The sequence below is a fragment of the Indicator indicator genome, chromosome 6 (assembly GCF_027791375.1).
Source record: "Indicator indicator isolate 239-I01 chromosome 6, UM_Iind_1.1, whole genome shotgun sequence".
Taxonomy (NCBI): Eukaryota; Metazoa; Chordata; class Aves; order Piciformes; family Indicatoridae; genus Indicator; species Indicator indicator.
In genome coordinates this window covers 34819436-34837833 of record NC_072015.1, presented here as the reverse complement: position 1 = coordinate 34837833, position 18398 = coordinate 34819436, and the positions used below count along the sequence as shown (strand labels likewise).

At 35.9% G+C, this 18398-nt stretch overlaps 1 protein-coding gene across 1 annotated transcript in view; it reads right to left on the bottom strand.

The window, feature by feature from the left end:
* LOC128967635 (dynein axonemal heavy chain 5-like) overlaps positions 1-16546 on the bottom strand; it is a 149822-nt gene extending 133276 nt beyond the window's left edge. Inside the window, exons 1-15 of the mRNA XM_054381818.1 lie at positions 16532-16546; positions 15391-15462; positions 12722-12823; positions 11630-11816; positions 10386-10551; positions 10181-10274; positions 8946-9044; positions 7536-7717; positions 5326-5445; positions 4411-4612; positions 3503-3598; positions 2588-2761; positions 2406-2495; positions 1548-1703; positions 412-551 (exon numbers count right to left, since the gene is read on the bottom strand). Coding sequence (XP_054237793.1) covers positions 412-551; positions 1548-1703; positions 2406-2495; positions 2588-2761; positions 3503-3598; positions 4411-4612; positions 5326-5445; positions 7536-7717; positions 8946-9044; positions 10181-10274; positions 10386-10551; positions 11630-11816; positions 12722-12823; positions 15391-15462; positions 16532-16546 — 1895 coding nt within the window. The remainder of the gene's footprint in view (positions 1-411; positions 552-1547; positions 1704-2405; positions 2496-2587; positions 2762-3502; positions 3599-4410; positions 4613-5325; positions 5446-7535; positions 7718-8945; positions 9045-10180; positions 10275-10385; positions 10552-11629; positions 11817-12721; positions 12824-15390; positions 15463-16531) is intronic.
* Between the last annotated feature and the right edge of the window lie 1852 nt (positions 16547-18398).

Below are 18398 nucleotides of genomic sequence, written 5' to 3'. Positions count from 1 at the left end.
AAAGCAAATTGTAACTTAGGTGATGTATTACCTATACAAATTTTTGGGTTGTGCTTTAATCAAGTGATAAATTCCAGCTTGTTTTTCTAACAGAAAAAAGCTTTTGATGTAGACTATAATATTTTGGAGTGTGATCCCTATGTAGTAGCACATAGAAACCTCATTTACAGAGCAGCTGTTGCAATAACAAAAGAAAAGCATGCAGGCATTTTCTAGTAATGAGATATTTGTGGAGATAGGAACAACTGCATGTCACCAATATTACTGTGGAAATGCAGGGGGAAGCAACTAAATTTCAATTAAACTCCATCAGAGAGAAAAATTATAATAAATCAAAAGCATAAGCAACAGACATAAAGCTAGGAATTCCCATTTGCAGATGAGAATCAAATCCAAAAACAGTTCACTCACGCCACTTGATGTCTTTTAATCTGTTCTTCGTCTGCACACAAGCCAAGGACAACATCTGGAACTTCAAAATGCATTTTTTTCAGGTATTTTGTTTCATAAAGTACTTCCAGGACTATTGGGTCCAAGTTTACAAGTAATTCCTTCATGTAGCAGTATGAGAGGAAAACAAGAAATAGAAAATAAAGCAGTAGTTTGATGCCTACATGTATCATAAAATGCACTGGGTTGGAAGAGACATCCAGAGGTCATCTAGTCCAAATGCCCTGCTGTGATATAACTGTAATATAGAACAATGTAGGTGAGTAAAGAACATTTTTCAAATGGATACCTGTGTTTCTACACAGATCATTATGCTCCTCTACATATACCTGGATTTTAGAAAGTATAATCAACAAAGATACTGATTTCAATTTTCTGTCACTCCCTCACTGTGCCCTAAGCACTTGGTTCTTGTGACTTACAGAATCATAGAATCATTGAATGCACTGGGTTGGAAGGGACCTTTAAGGTCATCTAGTTCAACTCCCCTGCAGCAAGCAGGGACATCTCCAACTAGATAAAGTTAATTAGAATTAAACTTCGGAAGTTTAATTCTAGTTTTGCAGCTACACTCTGTGGAAGCTAATTTGCCTTTCATAACAGTTTCTCCATCAGTAGACTAGGGAATATGTTGTCAAGATTAATCTCTGTACACTTTTTGAGGCACTAAATGCTATTAAGATGATAAATAAATTTGAAAACTAAGCTCTAGCTGTCAATTATGCCATCACAAGTTCAAAAAATGCCACATTTTAAACATAATTTCTCTGCACCACAACATAAAAAAATAATCTGTGAAGTAAGAACAGTAAGATTTTCTGCCTCATCAAGCAGTTTTGAAATCAAATTAATGAGATTGCAAAAACAAGAAACAAGATGAAGTCTGTACCACAAATACATATAAAAAGAACAAAAAGACCAAAAATAAATTAAAAAAATAATTAACCCCCACACACACAACACCAATCCGAGTCATTCATTTTTTCACTCCTGTTAGGACTACTTTAATGTTGTGCTTGTCTATCTGTGATATGATTAAAGTAGCATGTGTAATAATAGACAATGCAACAGTAATACAGAGAATAAATCATACTTACTTTGGTTTCTGGGTGCCTGACAAGTAAGGAAGCACACAGAGCATTTCTAGCCTGGTCAGCAAAACTGCACCAGGCTCTATGATAAACAAGTTCAAATTCCAAAAGAACCGCAGCTATTTTATTGTAGCTCTTAACAACCTTTTTCATTTCCAGTGTCTGCAATTCGAGAGGGGGCAGGGGGAGAGGAAAACAAACACCATTTGATCAATTCAATGAGTCTAACATTGCAGATATGTCCTCCAATAGGCTTTTCCTCACCACTATTAGGAACACAAAACAAACAGAAAACTTTAAATTATGTTACTTTAGTGATAACGTAAAACACAGAACCATAGAAATATATTTAGGAATTCAATTATTAAGAAGCATTTAACTGGTCTAAACAACATAACTTTTTCCCTGACTTTTCCTCCCAGTCTTGCCGATAAACCAAAGTCTATACTATGACCTATACAGGGCACAGATGTCCCATTGAGAAAGCTCTAAAAATGTGTGGCTAGTGTTTGAGGTTAAATATCTCAGTCCTCTTCATTACACAGCATAGCAGACAGAAGGATTTCATCTTAGGTACACAGCCAACAGTGCTGGTATCCAGATGAACAAACTCAAGTCCCAGAGGAGACAAGAGCACCGGCCTAAGTCATCAGCTTAATGTCTCAAGGAAAGTAACTGTCCCCAGGCATAGAATAACAATGCTGCAAAAAGGAATTCAAATCCTAGAGCAAACACTAACATCCTGTTGGATGAGCTTGAATATAAGTTGCTAGAAAAACAAGCTTAGGAGTATAAAAATAAATCATGTGTCTGTTAGCGACATGCTTGACAGCCTTGCACAAATCCTCCTCTGCTAATTCCAACCTTCAAAAGCGTGGTTTTCTTTTTAAGGAATGTCATTGGATGGTCAATTTTCCTGTATAACTGCTGAGCCCACATAATCTTCCCTGTTACCTAAAACAGAGAAGATATGAAGTTATATTTCCATTAACTTAAAATAGTCAAGAAACAAAGCCTTTTTTCTCTCTCATTTATTTAATTCTTACTGGTGGTATGTTACGTGGTATAGGTGGATTTTCTTTTTGCTTCTGGTAGAGTTTTTGGACAAACTCCAAGTCTTGGCTGTACTGCTGAAGGACAATGGCATACTTCTCATCAAGATCAATATGATTTTCTCCTATTTGTTCAAGCTTCATCAGAAGTCTCAGCATCTGTTCAGTCTAAAAAAGAAGATGGAGTATTTACTGCAGAAGATGTTAATAGTTTAAAAAGTCACAGTTCATGAAGGTTTTTTTTACTTTATGTGTTTTCTAAGTTGTTTGCAAGCTGTTTTCTAGGAAACACAGAAAAGCCAGTTCAGATAAGTTAGTGAATTTTACTTCTGCATTTTGTCCCATAGAACATATATTTACCATAGTATGAACAAAGAAACTCATCCTACTACAGCACAGTGGAATATTTAATAATTTTCTGCTCTTAAATCATCACTCTTTTTTTTTCTGCAAACAATAGTGGTAGAACACCTGCACCTTTACTCAGGCTTCATTAACACCTCATATTATGACCAGGGCCTGGACCAATGAACAGTCCTGACATTAAGGTAACAGACAGCAGAAATGATTTCATTGCTCCTGCCACTCCAACATGAATAACTTAGAAATGCAACAGGAAGCATGGGGAACACCAGGATGAAGAAAGAAAATAAACTTTAAAAAATATGTCTATAAAATTGAAAAAGAAAGGTGGAACATAAAGCTGGCACTAAGTACCAATGAACATTATCATGTCACTTGTGCAAGTGACTTTTAAAATGTTTGTAATAGGCTTGATGTCCTTCTATACTATCTCAATACTTGCACAGTACAAAACTCCGGCAGTAGTGAAGGAATTCAGTAGAAGCTGTGGCTACTCAGTCTTTCAGAGCACCAGAACAAGGGGTTTGCATTTGTAAAATTACTTACAGTTACAGTCTTCTCAAACCAGGAATCCAAAAATTCTTGTATGGACTCGTACAATGTTGCAACTTGGTTCTTAAATTCAAGGTAATCTTTTTCAAACTAGAAAAGGATAAAAGTGGGAAGATAGACCATAAATATATATTGCTCCAACCATTTTGGTGCAGAAAAGACATGCAATTTTTTAAACACACTTCAAATTCCAGTTACCACACAGCAAGTATTACAGAAATGTAAGCCATTAGCCAGTTAGAGGAAAGCCAAAGGTACTCTAGACGTAAAAGACGTAAAGGAAAGTTCCTGACAGTTGCAAGTTACAGTTCAGGAAGGCAGGAGAGTAAGTCAGCACTTCCAGCACTTCTAGTGTGAGGCTGTTAATCCTGCAAAGCAAGCAGGCTACCACTCAAAAAAAATGCAGCTCACTTCCAGCATATGTACTCTGAAGCACTTGAAAAGCTAGTTCAGTTTTTACTACACTGCTCAGCGCTGGGGAGTGATATCACTCACTTCTCCCTCTAAAACCTTCATCTAAGTGCTCTTACAACTGTTATTGTAACACTGCCTTTACTGCTCCATTATTTTCAGTAATACACAGAAACTCTTCCAACTAGATGAGCTATACTCAGTGCACTGACCTGCCTGAATTAATTTTCAGTTTGCAGCTCAAAATACGTGCATCTCTAAACAAACAAGCTTAGAAGAAGTTGTCAGCAACCTTACCTATCATACAAAACCTAGTTTATAAAAAATATAACAGAAAGATTGCAAATGAAAACCAAATTTACCCAAACACCTTCAAATTGTATCAAAAGACACAAAAGGATTACTATTACAGCAAAATACTATGTGCATAACTACAATGAAAAGCGTAGAATTAAAGGAGTGATTGTCAGAGACATGCTGAATGTATGTACCTCTTTTTTTCGGTGATCCAGAATATCATACTGCTTGGATTTGGTGTTTGTAGCAATGCTCTGGTAATGAGCACTGATCTCTTCAATACCTTCTATTTTTATACACTGGAGCTCTAAAAGCCTTTCCATAATATTGCTCATGTCTGAAATCTTCTCTAAGCATTTACAGAATGCATAAAATTTTCCAAATATATAGTTTTCACTAACAATAAAAAAGCAACAGAGAATGTTATGCAAATGTATTTGTAATAGTTTATTGCTATTTAACCCACATATATTCTACGAGAACTGCTACTAAGTTTCACATTAAAAAATTTATGCTGTAATATTGTACTTATAAATCAAGTAAAAACCATTTTGAAAGAATGGATATAAACAAGATAATGCTTATCTTTATAAATGTTAATTAAAAGCCTTTACCACATTTCACAGGTGTTACTCTTTTAAATAAGACATTTGCTGGGGACCAAAATGTGAATTTACAATACTAAGAAATGCCTCATGCTCTAAGTGCCAAAACAGGTAAATGTCTCCTTGGTGTTGTGACAGATAACTCAGCCCAAAGCTGATTAAATTCCCCTTTTTTCACTTAGATTCATGACTCAGTTTTGATGGGGTTTCAGACCATACGTAAACATATGTATTAATTTAACACATGGAAAGTTCCCAGAAGTTCTCTTGGATATCTGCTAAATCAGCAAATGGCTGGCAAAAACCTGTCACTGGTTTATTCCTGAAAAAGAAAACAAAACAACAGCAACAACAAAAAAACCCAAACCTAAACATCTGCAATCTTCTGATTATAACAAACTCTACAGTTTAATTGACCTTGCTTTGCTACCCAGCAGATATAATTGAAGTCCATCTAAAAAGTGTATAAGTTAATATGATTCAATATTAGAGTGAATTATTTACCTGAAATCAAATTGCCTGTAACTTGGATTTTCCTTTAGCTCCTCCCTTATTCTCTGAAATGATGTTTGGTATTGTTCTTTGAGAGAAATGCATTGTTGTATCCTCTTTAGTAATTCTTGTCTGAGGAAGAAAGTGCAGAAGACAGAAAATGATCCTAAGGAAGGCTTTAAAAGAGTATAAACCAAATTAGAACATTTCAGTCAGATATGAAACTTTGCAAAGTGAGAACACAAAATTATACATTACCTGAAACACGTTCAAAGTATGAGGATTACATTAAAAGGTTTTAGTTTAAATGTGTTACCTAGAATGGATATTTTTAATCCAAGTTTTCTCTGACATCAAACTAAAACTTTCACAGCATAGCTCAGAAAGGACTTAGACCAAGTAATGGATGCCTACAGTTTGGCCATTTCTCATCTTCTGTAGACTGGCTATTGCTGATGGCATTTCCTTAATTTTTTTCTTTGTTTCTTTTTTTTTCTATGCAGACATGACCAGAGAGAGATTTTTTCCGGACTACAGGAAGCATGAGGCAAGTGTTACCTCTTTAAAAAGATAAACCAGGAAGATCTTGTTTCCCAAGGCCACATATAGTTATAACTTTTACAGAGATATTCACTGACCATGAGATACATAGATGAGGCATGGAAATTAGCCATAAGCCATTTACCCAAGGCTGTTTATACACTTTGGCTTTGTCTTTCATCTTCCAAAAGATCATTGGGAATTAAAGTCATGGTCAAACTTCATACACTGAAACCACTAACTGGCACAGAGAGAAACTATTACAGGGATAAAGGCAGCAGATAAGTAAATTAGAAGAATGCCTCAAAAAATAAATTTAGCTAGAATAAACAAACAAAAATATTCTAGATTTACTTATATTAATTCTTTAGAATAAACATAACAAGTACTTAATTGATTACAGACAAATTCTGAAATCTTCCCTTTACCCACACCAAAATACAGGAGGAATCCAAATTATTTCTTAGATTTATTTTTATGTCTTCCAGCCTGTTACCTCAGTGTCACCTTTGACTTGGCTGGAATTTAAGTGCAGGCATTCTGACCATCTATGTCTTGAGAAAGGTAGTAAAACCTTTTCCTTCTCACTCCAGTAACCATAATCTTGCTTGAATGATACTCTTTCAATAAATTATTCTAATAATTACTTTTCTAGTTCATAACTTTAGATGTCATTCTCATCTTAACTCCTCTTCTCTGCTTCATGAATAGAATTGACTGTGCTCTTCCCAGGCTATCTCATTTCTCATTCTTCAGATCCTCTTGTTCTGCCAGTGATGTGAGTATTCACCACCCACTTGTTACATTTCATACAAACATTTCTGTGCTACTGATTATGCTGTAGCACTTGGGAGCAGCTCCTTGCAAGTAGCTACAGAGCAGCTAACTCATTCCTTCCTTGAAATGTAGGCTAAAGAAGTGATGCCTACAAGACACCACAGGCATCAAAAGGTTTGCTGAAAACACTGTCATTCCAGCTGGCCAGCACTGCATGATTGCTGGGTTTTCTCCATCCCTCTTTCCTCCTCTCATCTCACGCTTCACTTCTTATGTTTCAGACTGCTAGCTCTTCTCATGTTTTAGATTGTAAGCTCTTTAGAGATGAGGCAAGTTTCTTGTTCTTTTTTTGTATAGTGCCTAACATTTGCTGAGAAACAGGGACTCTTGCTGTAATAATAGATGGAACAAGAACAGTAGAGAAGAACAAGACTAGTCCTAAGCTTGTCTAACCTGAATTTAAGGTGCCTCACTAGCATCATTTACACTCCTCATGTGTTTGGTCATATAGCATCCTCCATGGGGTACTCAGAAAACACAAGTCCAAATCCCATCCTATAAACTTTACTAGTTTGTCCTTGGAGGTTTTTTATGAAGAACCTTAGTTGCCAGTTCTAATTGCTTGAGTGTGTTTTGGGGCCAAAATATTCAGTGATATATGCTGACATACATTACATGGTTTTCAACACCAGTTATTTGCACAACATATGGTACATTAGGTTTTTTGCAGAGTACTACATTCTGTGCAATATGAGTAGTCACAAGCTTAAAATTAACATGGGAAATAATGTCTGGTGGGAGGACAAGGAACTATTTAAATTTACCTTTTAATAATCTTGATGACCAATCTATAATTTTATTTGCAATGTTAACAAAAGAAGATGAAATTATCAAAATTCTGTCACCTGTCCAGATCCCAGATTTTTGAAACACCTTCACATAGGTAAGTCTTGCATGTGTTAATCATTTGATTCGTGATCTTAAGAAGAAGCGACGTCATGCGCTCTGATGTGTTGTAGTATGGTGATGTACAGTAGATCATACAGATAGTATTCATTAAACTGGGTACATGTTCCATCATTGTTACCTACAACAAATGGAAAAGTCAGCCATTCAAATTTCCTAAAAATTAACACAATGGAAAATGTAACAGCTGTGGGAATACATTTGTCAGTGGATAAACTTCTTTTAGATTGCAACACAACGTTTTTCTAGACATCTCATTATAAAATGGAGCATCCAATGCATTTGCAGGGACCTAACACACTATGATCAAGAGGGAAAAATGGGAATAGTTAATGAATAAATGAGTAGGTCTTTTTCCTGAATGGGATTTTCTAAAGCAAAACCAGACACTGTATACTTTTTGGCCATGGCCTCTAGTACATAAAAGTGCTGTAGTCTGCTTTGCAAAGGAATATGCTACCTAAGGAAAAAAAAATCATGCAGTGCTACAAAAGAGTTGGCTGGATGTAGGAAAGACAAGAAGAAAGCTGGCCTTTGTTTCACCTAGATCTGTACAGAAGAGAAATCAAGAAGAGGGAGGCAATGCAACAATAATCTCTTACTGAGGATACCAAACTATAGAATCCACAGAAAAGCATGCAAGCCAGAAATACTGAGAACTCAGAACAACAGACAGGTCTAGAAAGGAGAAAAAAAAAAAAGAAGTATAGCGTCTCAAAGTCCAATTATGGCAGAATGATGAATATTACAAAAAAAAAAAAAAAAAAAAAAGCTTGAAGAGTTTTGCCTGGTGGCTGTATCTTCAAATTCATTTAAAAAATTAACTCTGAGATCCACATGGTTATGAAAATAAATTTTATCAATTTAATCAGGATGACAAGAAACACAGGCTACCTTCATGAGAAACAGCTTTAATCTGCAAAATAAGTGGAAGCTGCCCAATTTCAGCTCAGTTGAAGGCTTAAGATTTATTTAGGATATTTGCATTAAAATAATCGTGAATAACTGCTAACTGAACACAGAGACAGGAAGAAACACTGTATGTGAGGCCCAGCCTCACAAAGACAATTCACCTCAGTATCAGGTTGGGAAAAACATAATCTTTTGCTTACTTTTCTCATGCCTTTCAATTATCTTCTGGAATGACTCCTGCCTCCTACACAAAAATTAGTATTATCTCTGGCTTATTCAAAATCTGCAAACTCAATTTACTAATGCCAAAGCAGTGAAGCTGTTCATTGACCATTAAACATAGCAGTTAAATAATGAAAGAAGAAATCTCTTTAGAAGCAAAACTCTTTCCTTTCTTTTCTGAATTTTATGTTAAGTGCCTTTAGATTACTACTTACAGGTGAAGCTTTGGTAAGTGGACAAAAAAATGTATCCAATGTATATAAATATCTCACGTTGTCTTTAGCTTCATTGGCAGCAATTGTTACACTACCATCCTGAGGGAAGAAAAAAGAATTAATACTGCTGAAGTGTACTGAACAAGTTCTTGCTCTTTTACAATGCAGGGTATCACAAGACTATGTTTCCATCTTGCAACTATTTTCTCACAGAAGTTCTCCCCAGTAAGCCATTTCTTCTTTACAAAAGGAATAATTGCTTTTACAAGCAAAAGTTGGTAAGATCCACCTGGTAATCAGCAACATGTTGTATGTCTTAGAGGAAATCCTTACTTAGACTCCCAAAGATTTTCCTTCCTGGTAGAAGTACAATAGTGTGGGTTTGATAATCTAATTTACATTTTAGAATGGTTTCAGCACAGTACCCTTGCTACAATTTGCCAGGGTGTTTCCTAGGATTTAGGGAAAACAAATTCACAACTAATCCCTCTATATAATTTTGTCGGTGATAGGTGGAACTATGCAGTATTTAGGAGGCAATTCTGTATGAAGAAAGAAATCTAGTTCATCATCCTTGGCTTGCACTGGCTCTGTACAGACACTCTTGTCCATATTCCATTTATCATAAAAGTCTTCAAATATGTTAAGCACATACCCAAAACCTCAGTAAGATGACACTGTTTTCCTGGTCCATTTTCAAAACAGCAGAATACCATCTTAAGTACTAAAAGATTCTGGTGTTTGAGAGGTCTGATTGGCTGTGCATGGTCTACAGCTTATTCTCACAGTATCATAGAATCATTTTAGTTTTCTGGCTTGCCTACATTTTTGACTAAGTATACATTAAAGTTCTCCACATATCTGAAGTAGCAGCTATGCTACAAAAATCCAGCTGTCAATCATTCTAAAAGCAAACTTTTAGACACCTCTACAGTTGGGCTGCACACAGTATAGCCGGAGAGACACAGAACATGTTGTATAGCTGCATTCATTTACTTTTGCACAACCCTCTTGCCCACTACATTAATGAAAGACACATTACAGAAGCATTGACTTCTTTTCAAGTTATCTGTTTAATTTAAAAAATCATCGGTGTTATGTTTCAACAAAAGGATAATAAACCACAGCACAGAAACAGTATAAACAATGAAAATGATATTAACATTGTGTTCCATTCTGTGTTACAAGTACACCACTGTACTAATTTAAATTTTTTATTAAAACATAGTGATTACCAGCTCTTTCCATTGCTTTAATGTCTTTGATCTCGCTGCCTGAAGAATACTTATAATTTTCTTTACTCTTGAACTCTTGATCTCATCTAAAAGGCTTTGAAGAAAGAAACACTTTTAATACTCTCTTTGGAATGAAAATTTACATTTATTTTTAAAAAGTTGGGGTTTTTTTTAGAATCTGTGAGAATTAATGCAAGAATTTAACCTGTTAAATGTTGACATTCTTGCCTTCCAGTGTTCCAGCTCTGCAGATGGACCGAGGTCATCAGCTTCTCTTCTCATTTGTTCACTCTCCACCAAAATCTGTCTTATCTGTTTGATCCAAATTGTGACCGCTTCTTCAAGTTTCTCAGTGACCTCTCTGTTACTACCTTCAAAATTATAGAATGGGACAGTCTTATAAAAATCAAGAAATAAATACAGGTTTTTAGCTACAGAAGTGAAATGTCATTGTCAAACATAAACTGAGATGCTTTGTAAGCTATGTGTATTCAAATCAGTGACCAACACAAGGAAAAGATTAAGAATGTAACAACAAGATGCACACACATGCTATTTGTATCTACCTACTCTGTTACTATTGCATCTCCTTCAAAATGGAAGCAGGTAAAAACGTAATGAGTTCATGAGGCAAAAAATGCAGTGATGTGGTTTGGGGAAAAGCATATTTCAGAGGTCCAAGTAATGCATTAACTATTATGTGTATACTTTTATGCTTGTACTTCATAAGGCTTGCTTCACTTTTCTCTTACAGCCTATTCTGTATTGTAATGTACACCATTATCGACAGCCACAACCCCCCTATAATTTATAAGTCAGTATATCTTTTAGAATGCCCTTGAAGCAGAAAGAGTCCAGTTAACTTGGTTAATTATATTTAGGACTCCTGAAGCTTGTACTAATAAATAGATCTGAAGAACTTTTCCAGCTGTGTAACATTATTGTCCCATCTTAAGAGTCATCAGTTCTTGTGTGGAAGCTGCCCTCTGATAGACTCATGTAAAGCTGAGGGATTGCAAAAGAATTTACTGGTTTGGCATTATTTCACTCTGAAAGTCCATGCAGTGGAAAGCTATTGTTTTAAAGAGAGATGATATTTCTTATATACACATATAAGTGGGTTTTGGGGGCTTGTTTGTCTTTTTTTTAAATAAATACATCTTGGCTTGGCTTCACTTAACAACTACTTGACCAGCAAACTAGAAGGAACACAGGCCACTGCATACATGGTATGTCAAGGAACTACCTAATCCTTTAAGATCGATGAACTAAACAATAGGCAAATGATCAATGATTTTATGATTACGCAGTCAGATGAGCTGGCAAGAGTAAGCTGAAAAATTTATATAGCTCAAGGTAGATGAATTCATTCTTCAGAGTATTTTTTTACTAATGACATTTATTTTCTAAACAGAACCACTGTGTTTGCTGGTCTTAGAAATTACTCACCTGCGGTTATGTAGTCAGAGGGGTTCTGTAAGTTGCTAAGATAAATATCAATATCCACCTTTGTGAGCTGAATTTTATCTTCTATATTCTGTCTTGATGATGACAAAGTATCTACAAATGTATCCACTGAGTATAGAAAGTCTTGTATCTGGCTGTTCTTCAAGCCTTCTTTCACAGCACCCCAGTTCTGATTATTTTATGATTTATGGAGAAAAAATATTAAAATGAGGATCACATCTTCTTTTGTTTTCTGAACACAAAAGGTATCTTATCACAGAATCACAGAATGTTAGAGAGGTGTTTCTTAGTCATGGCAGTATATAAAGGTTTGTCAGTACACCCTTTAAAATACATTCACCTGTACTATAACATAAATACTTTAAAATGTGCATTGGTTTAATAATTCTGTTAGACAAAAAGAGACAAACAAGCAAGAGGCTCTCAAGAAATAAAGATATCTTTCTGCTCTCACTGTGTTCACAATGAATTGCTGTCTTGTCTGGTTTTTCTTCCCAGTCTGATTTGGCTCTCTCTAAACAGAAAAAAATTTTCTAATCTCCCTTCCTGCTCCTGGGTGAGAAAAAATGGTAGCATATGGCAGCAGCTTATGACACCATCATTCTTGACAGACATTGATCTTCATTATACTTCCTACTTCTGAACATGTACTTCTGGAAGAAACAGAACCAACTGTGATGCTTTGTGAGTGCCACAGAACAAGCACAACTCAAAGAAGCTGGATACTCTGGCTGTGATACAGTGTGTGCTGTTCATGCCCTAGAATAAAATCATGGACTGATTCCTTGTGCTGCCAGAAGGACTTGACACATCTTTCAGTCCAAACTTAATCTAGTTTTCTGTCATCACAGTTTCACCTTAGTATGGCTGCCATGCTGTGTTCCCCTTTGTCATGAGCATTACAGCTGATGCTATTGCATGAAAATAATAGTGATATGAATTTCAAACCCTTATATACAAATCGCATTACTCTGATTAAGGCCTGTATTATGCTTAGCTGAGGCACAAACAGGACTGCATCAGCCAATTGTTTTAATTCCACAAGTTCTTGAGAAAAAAAGACTATTTGATTACCTGTTGGGATTTAAGTGCTGGTATCATGACTTGGGATAAGAAAAATTCCAGGCCCTGAAGGATATTTCCATTACTACAGTCAAATACGCCAAAATTCACCTCCTATGGGAAGAAACAAAACTTAGCAGAGTGCATATAAACTTCTACATTATACTATTTGTACGAAATTCAGACATGGCAAACATACACACACACACTCACATACACACATCATATATATATAACTACATCGGTTCCATGAGGAATCTGGATTGGACACAGACTAAAATTCAACTGGAAATTCCAATACTTTCCCCTAAATTTGAGCCACCAGAAGATTCAGTCTCGTATTGAAGCAACACTCAAGCAACCCATTAATACTAACCATTTATCACCAATGCATTCATTAATCTTAGGATTTAATCTTATATGTCTAGATTTCTCTTTTAAAGCAGCAGCTTCCATCTATCATAAATGCCTGGAAAAGGACAACAAATGTATAAGGAAAGAAATCCCTCTTTCAGTTGCATGGTTCTCTCCGATTCGTTGTTAATGAACTTGTGCTCAAGAAACAGTTCTTGACCAAGAGGGTGGCCAAACATGGGAACAGGCTTCCTGGAAAGATGGTCAGTGTCCCAAGCCTGTCAGAGTTTAAGAGGCTTTTGGACAATGCCCTAAATAACATGCTTTAACACAATCAGCCCTGAACTGGTCAGGCAGTTGGCCTAGGTAGTTGTTACAGGTTTCTTCCAACTGAAATAGTTTATTCTAGTCTATTCCAGTCAGTGTGAGGCAAGAAGTGAATTGATGAAGCTGGGGACAGTGAGAGTCAGCACTGGTGAGTGGCATTTTACTGCAGAACACGAAACTTAAGTTGGAAGGAGCAAAGGATTGCATCTTTTCCCAACATTATCTGATTATGGACTGGTTGGCCTTTCTCCTACTGGCATTTTGCTTACAAAGGTACATGTCCTGAACATGGGCCACATGCTCCCTGTGACCCATACTGACTAGCTGTTTTGGCTCTGGGTATGTCTTTTGTTAGCAGAGGGGGAGTCACATTCAGAAATTCTGAAATGCACAAACATACACTGACTTTACCTTCATGATAATGAATGTTTTGCTGAGCTCTGCCCTGGAATATTCTACTAAAAAACTTTTACCTGGACAAAGATGGCAATTATACATGTTTTAGGAGCAGCAACTCCTAATGATTTTTTTATAGGGGCTTTGACATTCTTGGCTGTATTGATTATTAATTTCACTAACACGACATTCTTGGCTGTATTGATTATTAATTTCACTAACACTTTCCCACTTGCATACAAAAGAAGAGCATTTAATACATTTAGTTGTTATTCATGGGTGGAATACTACATCCTAACAATGTTACAGTATTATAATCCCACTGGAGTACAAGGTAGAAAGCCCTTTCTCAAAAAGTGGAAAAACTACAGATGACAATCAAGGCATCATTCTGCTTGAAGAAGTGCTTACAAGGAAGATCAAGTTCCTTTGCATGTGTGAACATGTTCTCTGGCAGACAATGCCCACAAGATGGTTAACAAGGAAATACTCCTACCTACTTCCTTCTGCAAGAGGACATGCTAACAAAAGCAGAAGAAAAGAAAAGAAGGGCAATGAAGAAATAAACTAACCTCTATTTTTCCACTTCAGATGATTGCAACAATGCCAGTTTATATTTGTTGCAGGGAGGAGAAGACATGGAAAATTAAGCCTTTCTAGACATCTGAATCTCCAGGAAAAGTCAACATACAAGCTGATCCAATTCTTTTGACAAGACACTGAAGACTCAGTTATTCCTCTTGAGAAACAGGGATAAATCCATGTATTTATTGGGGGTTCTCAGGTTTTCTTTCCAATTGTTCCTACACAGTTCCTCAAGATAACCCAAAATCTGCCAATCCAGTGTGAGCCTGAGCTATGGCTTCATCAGTGTGAAGACTGGTTGACTGAAAATTAGGGATTGTTTTACCTTTTATAGCACCAAAAAATATTGCCTCACATAAGGAATGAAGTGTGACAACACTTACATGTACTTACATGTCAGCCCCTGCCAGGAGAAAGTGATCATAAGAGAAGCAGAGAGAGAAGGCATCAAGGTAGCTAACTGAAGAGTTTGGACAACCATTCTGACAGGTACCCAACTGAAGCAGTACAACTTCTTAGATATTAACATCTGGATGCTTTTCTATTGCAAGTATTTCCCAGAAACATGAGTATCACTGAAAAGGCTGTAATAGTGCTTTTCTTACACACTACTAAAGCTACTAGAGCAGGAAAACCTTACTTTAGTTACTTTCAAGTATTTTTAAAGTTTTAAAAATACATTTACTTAAACACAGCATTTCCACAACTGAGGCTCATTACTTAAAAGAAACTCTCTTGGTTTAGGTCTTTATTCCCTACTGCCATTAAAATGTGCATTTTAATGACAGATTAATAATGAATTTTCATTAATTAAAATTTTGTTTTTAATAATAATGCTGTAGGCAATTTTCAAATAATGAGAACATTAACATACTTATTCAGATAGAAAAGCACCTCTATGTTAAACAAAGATACTTTTATGAAATAACTGCCCACATCTTTTCCTTACTTCTGTTGCATGAATGAAGGTCTAAGAAAATATTAAGTACACTGCAAACATTGTATGATTTTGGTCTGACCTGGGAAACATTTGATGCAGTTATAGCTTTATCTGATGTCCTTAGGAAAAATGCACAGGTACCTGTAAAGTCCTGTAAAAAGAACAAAATGCATACAGTTTACAAGTACACACATGTACAGTAAAAGTAATTTACTCAACAACTTGTTGAGTAAAATAAGTTGATAACAACTTGTGAACAACTTTGTGCTAAAAAGAAAGTCTACAATATTTAATAGTCAAAAAGGTCATGAACTGTTTGTAGAATATTTGAAAATCTGTCCCAGTCAAATACTAGGTTTTTTTCCATTTGACATAAGAATGTAAAAAGTGTTCTTGGCAGACCAATATAGTATTGCTTCTCTACTACGAAAATGCAGTCTAGGGAGAGCTTGTGAGAGAGGCTGCTTCCTAGGCTCCGTTCTTCTTGTATTCCCTGACCACCTGGAACTGTTTTATGAGAGCTGGTAGATGACATATTCCTCTCTAGTCAGTTTAGTATCCATTTACAGAACTTCCTAGGAGATTGTCTAGTGCCTTTCTGAATCTGACAAGATAAATTAACTGAAGAAGAAACCCTAAGGATATCCTCATCTTTCCAACAAAGCACTTTCCATACATACTTAGAGCAAAATGGATCATCTTAGAACTAACATTTATTTCATTTTTTAAAAGGGAACTTAAAGATTACTAACAACTTCTGATCCAAAAAGTTCTTTAACATCTATATTCATCTTTTCAGTGGACTGAAGTAATGTAGAAGTTCCAAATCTGTACTGCAGCAATGTTTATTTTTAATCTATTAAATCGAACAATAACTATAACAGATTTTAAAAGCTGTTCAATTAGTCCAACTGGCAGAGGAACAAACCTCATTTCTTCCCTGAAATAAGAGAGAATTCTTCAGCTACATCTTTTCTAAGACAACAATGTTAATATAAGCTCATTGGGAGGAAAAAAAAAAAAAAGACATCACCAAGCCTTATTCAAAGAAAATTTTATATGGTATATCTCATTCCTCCCAAAACAGATGGAAAGAAGAAAATTAATCAGAACTCTTAATGACTGCTCTGAATACACTCTTCAATAATGCTTAGACACTATGTTACATTTTTTCAATATCTTCCTTTTCAAGTGCCACTTAATGAATTTTTCAAACATACCTCAGTAGAACCCATGGTAATAAATAACTTCTTCTGAAGTAAACTGTTCGTTGACCCATCTGGACTCAGTGATGCATTTGACTTTTGCTAGCAATTAAATTATAAGAGGTTAATAAAACAAAAATTATCACACAAATACCAAATTCTATTTAACGATGTGAATTATAACTATGATCATTCTGACTTACTTATTCTCAGAAATAATAAGGTTGGCTTTATTTAGGGAATAAGCTTTGCAAGAATCTCACAATCCCCAGAAAACAGTTTTATGCTTCTGTTTTTTCAGCAAAAATACCAAAGAAGAAAGGGGGGAAATATCTCAAAAAAACCATAATGAAATTAAATCTGGTTTCCTAAAGCAACTTCCTCCATGGAAACAAACTGGATGTCTCACAGAAAGAGTCATGTGCCTGGTCTGCAGTCATAATGTAATGGTGAGTGGGAGTTGTGAGTTCGCAAGTAACACTGTCAGCTGGAGCCTGCCAAAAAGTGCAAAAAAAAATTCATTTTCTGTCCATGTCTTTAACCATACATCACTCTGAAAAACTCTGAGAAGCCTTGTCAGTTCTGTTCTCTCTCCACTGAGATGCATCTACAACCTCTTATCTTTGAAGTAACAAAAAAGTTTCAGCCTAATGAAGACCTTCTTCCTTCTGATTTTCTGACACACTTTGGAAAATAATCTGTTGAAACTTGGAAGGATGTAACAGGAAAATAATGTGGAAGAAGCCTGCAGGTGTATTTCTCTCTCAGGTTGAGGAGAGGCCACCCCCTAAAAACCAAAATGTTCATCTCCTGTTAGACTAAATTTGTGGCTTCCTACTTCCATTCCAAATCAGCCTTTTCTAACCCCCATGCAGCATTTTAAGAGAAGATCGTGCACCCAAGCTGGTGGAAGAGAGAGATGAGCAGCACTGAGGAAAGGATCTTTGATAAATCTTGGTGAGAACATGCCTAGTCGGCCAGGCCAGCAGTCTGCCCTGGTCAGTATTTTGTCTCCAAGAATGGCCAAAAATGGCTCAGAACAGAGCAAACCAGGTATGACACCACCCCTGAGTAATCTCCAATTCTCCAATATGTTTGAAATCATACTGTTGACAGAACAGTGAATTTAATGAGATCTCTTGACTCATCAGGATGGGGTGAAAGATGCTAGAGATGGCATTCATACTTTCCACCAGAGATATTTATTCTTATGCTATGCTGCTTTTGCAACAAGATGTTCATAAATTCATGATTTAATGATGAAAAAGACCAAAATAAAACAAAATTAAATCCAGAAATGAAAGGTTTCACTCAACTCGAGCTGGGCATTTATTTCTGGCTTGTCAGTTAAGGAAAACAATTTCAAGATTTTTAGTTTCATCTTGATTTATGTCAAAGAACAACATGTTCATCCCTGAAATGTGCATGCATGGTCCCAGTGAAAGTAAAAACTGATTAAACTGTTTTGACAGCTGAGCACATTCTGTGCTTTGCAAAGCCTCTAAGCAATTCCCATAACACTCAAAAGTTCTTTTAACTTATCTAGGTTATAATGAATCTGTAATTCACTCTTGCACTTAAATAATGATCAAGCATTATTAATCAGACTTTCTCCCCAATAAATCTCAAATACCACCACATAGTGACTTAGCTCACCCTAAAATGGCTCCACAATCGTATAACCTGAGAGGACTGAGCAAGGACTTCTGCAGTGCAGGAATCCTGCAGCAGGCATGTTTGCCAATTTCAAGGTCCCTTAGCACCCTCTGATATCACACAGTCACTGAAAGAGGAATAAATGATTTTGCTTTTTATGAAAAGGCTTCTCCTCAAAACTGAAAGTGAGAGGAATACATTTTAGGGACTACAATTACCTTATTTC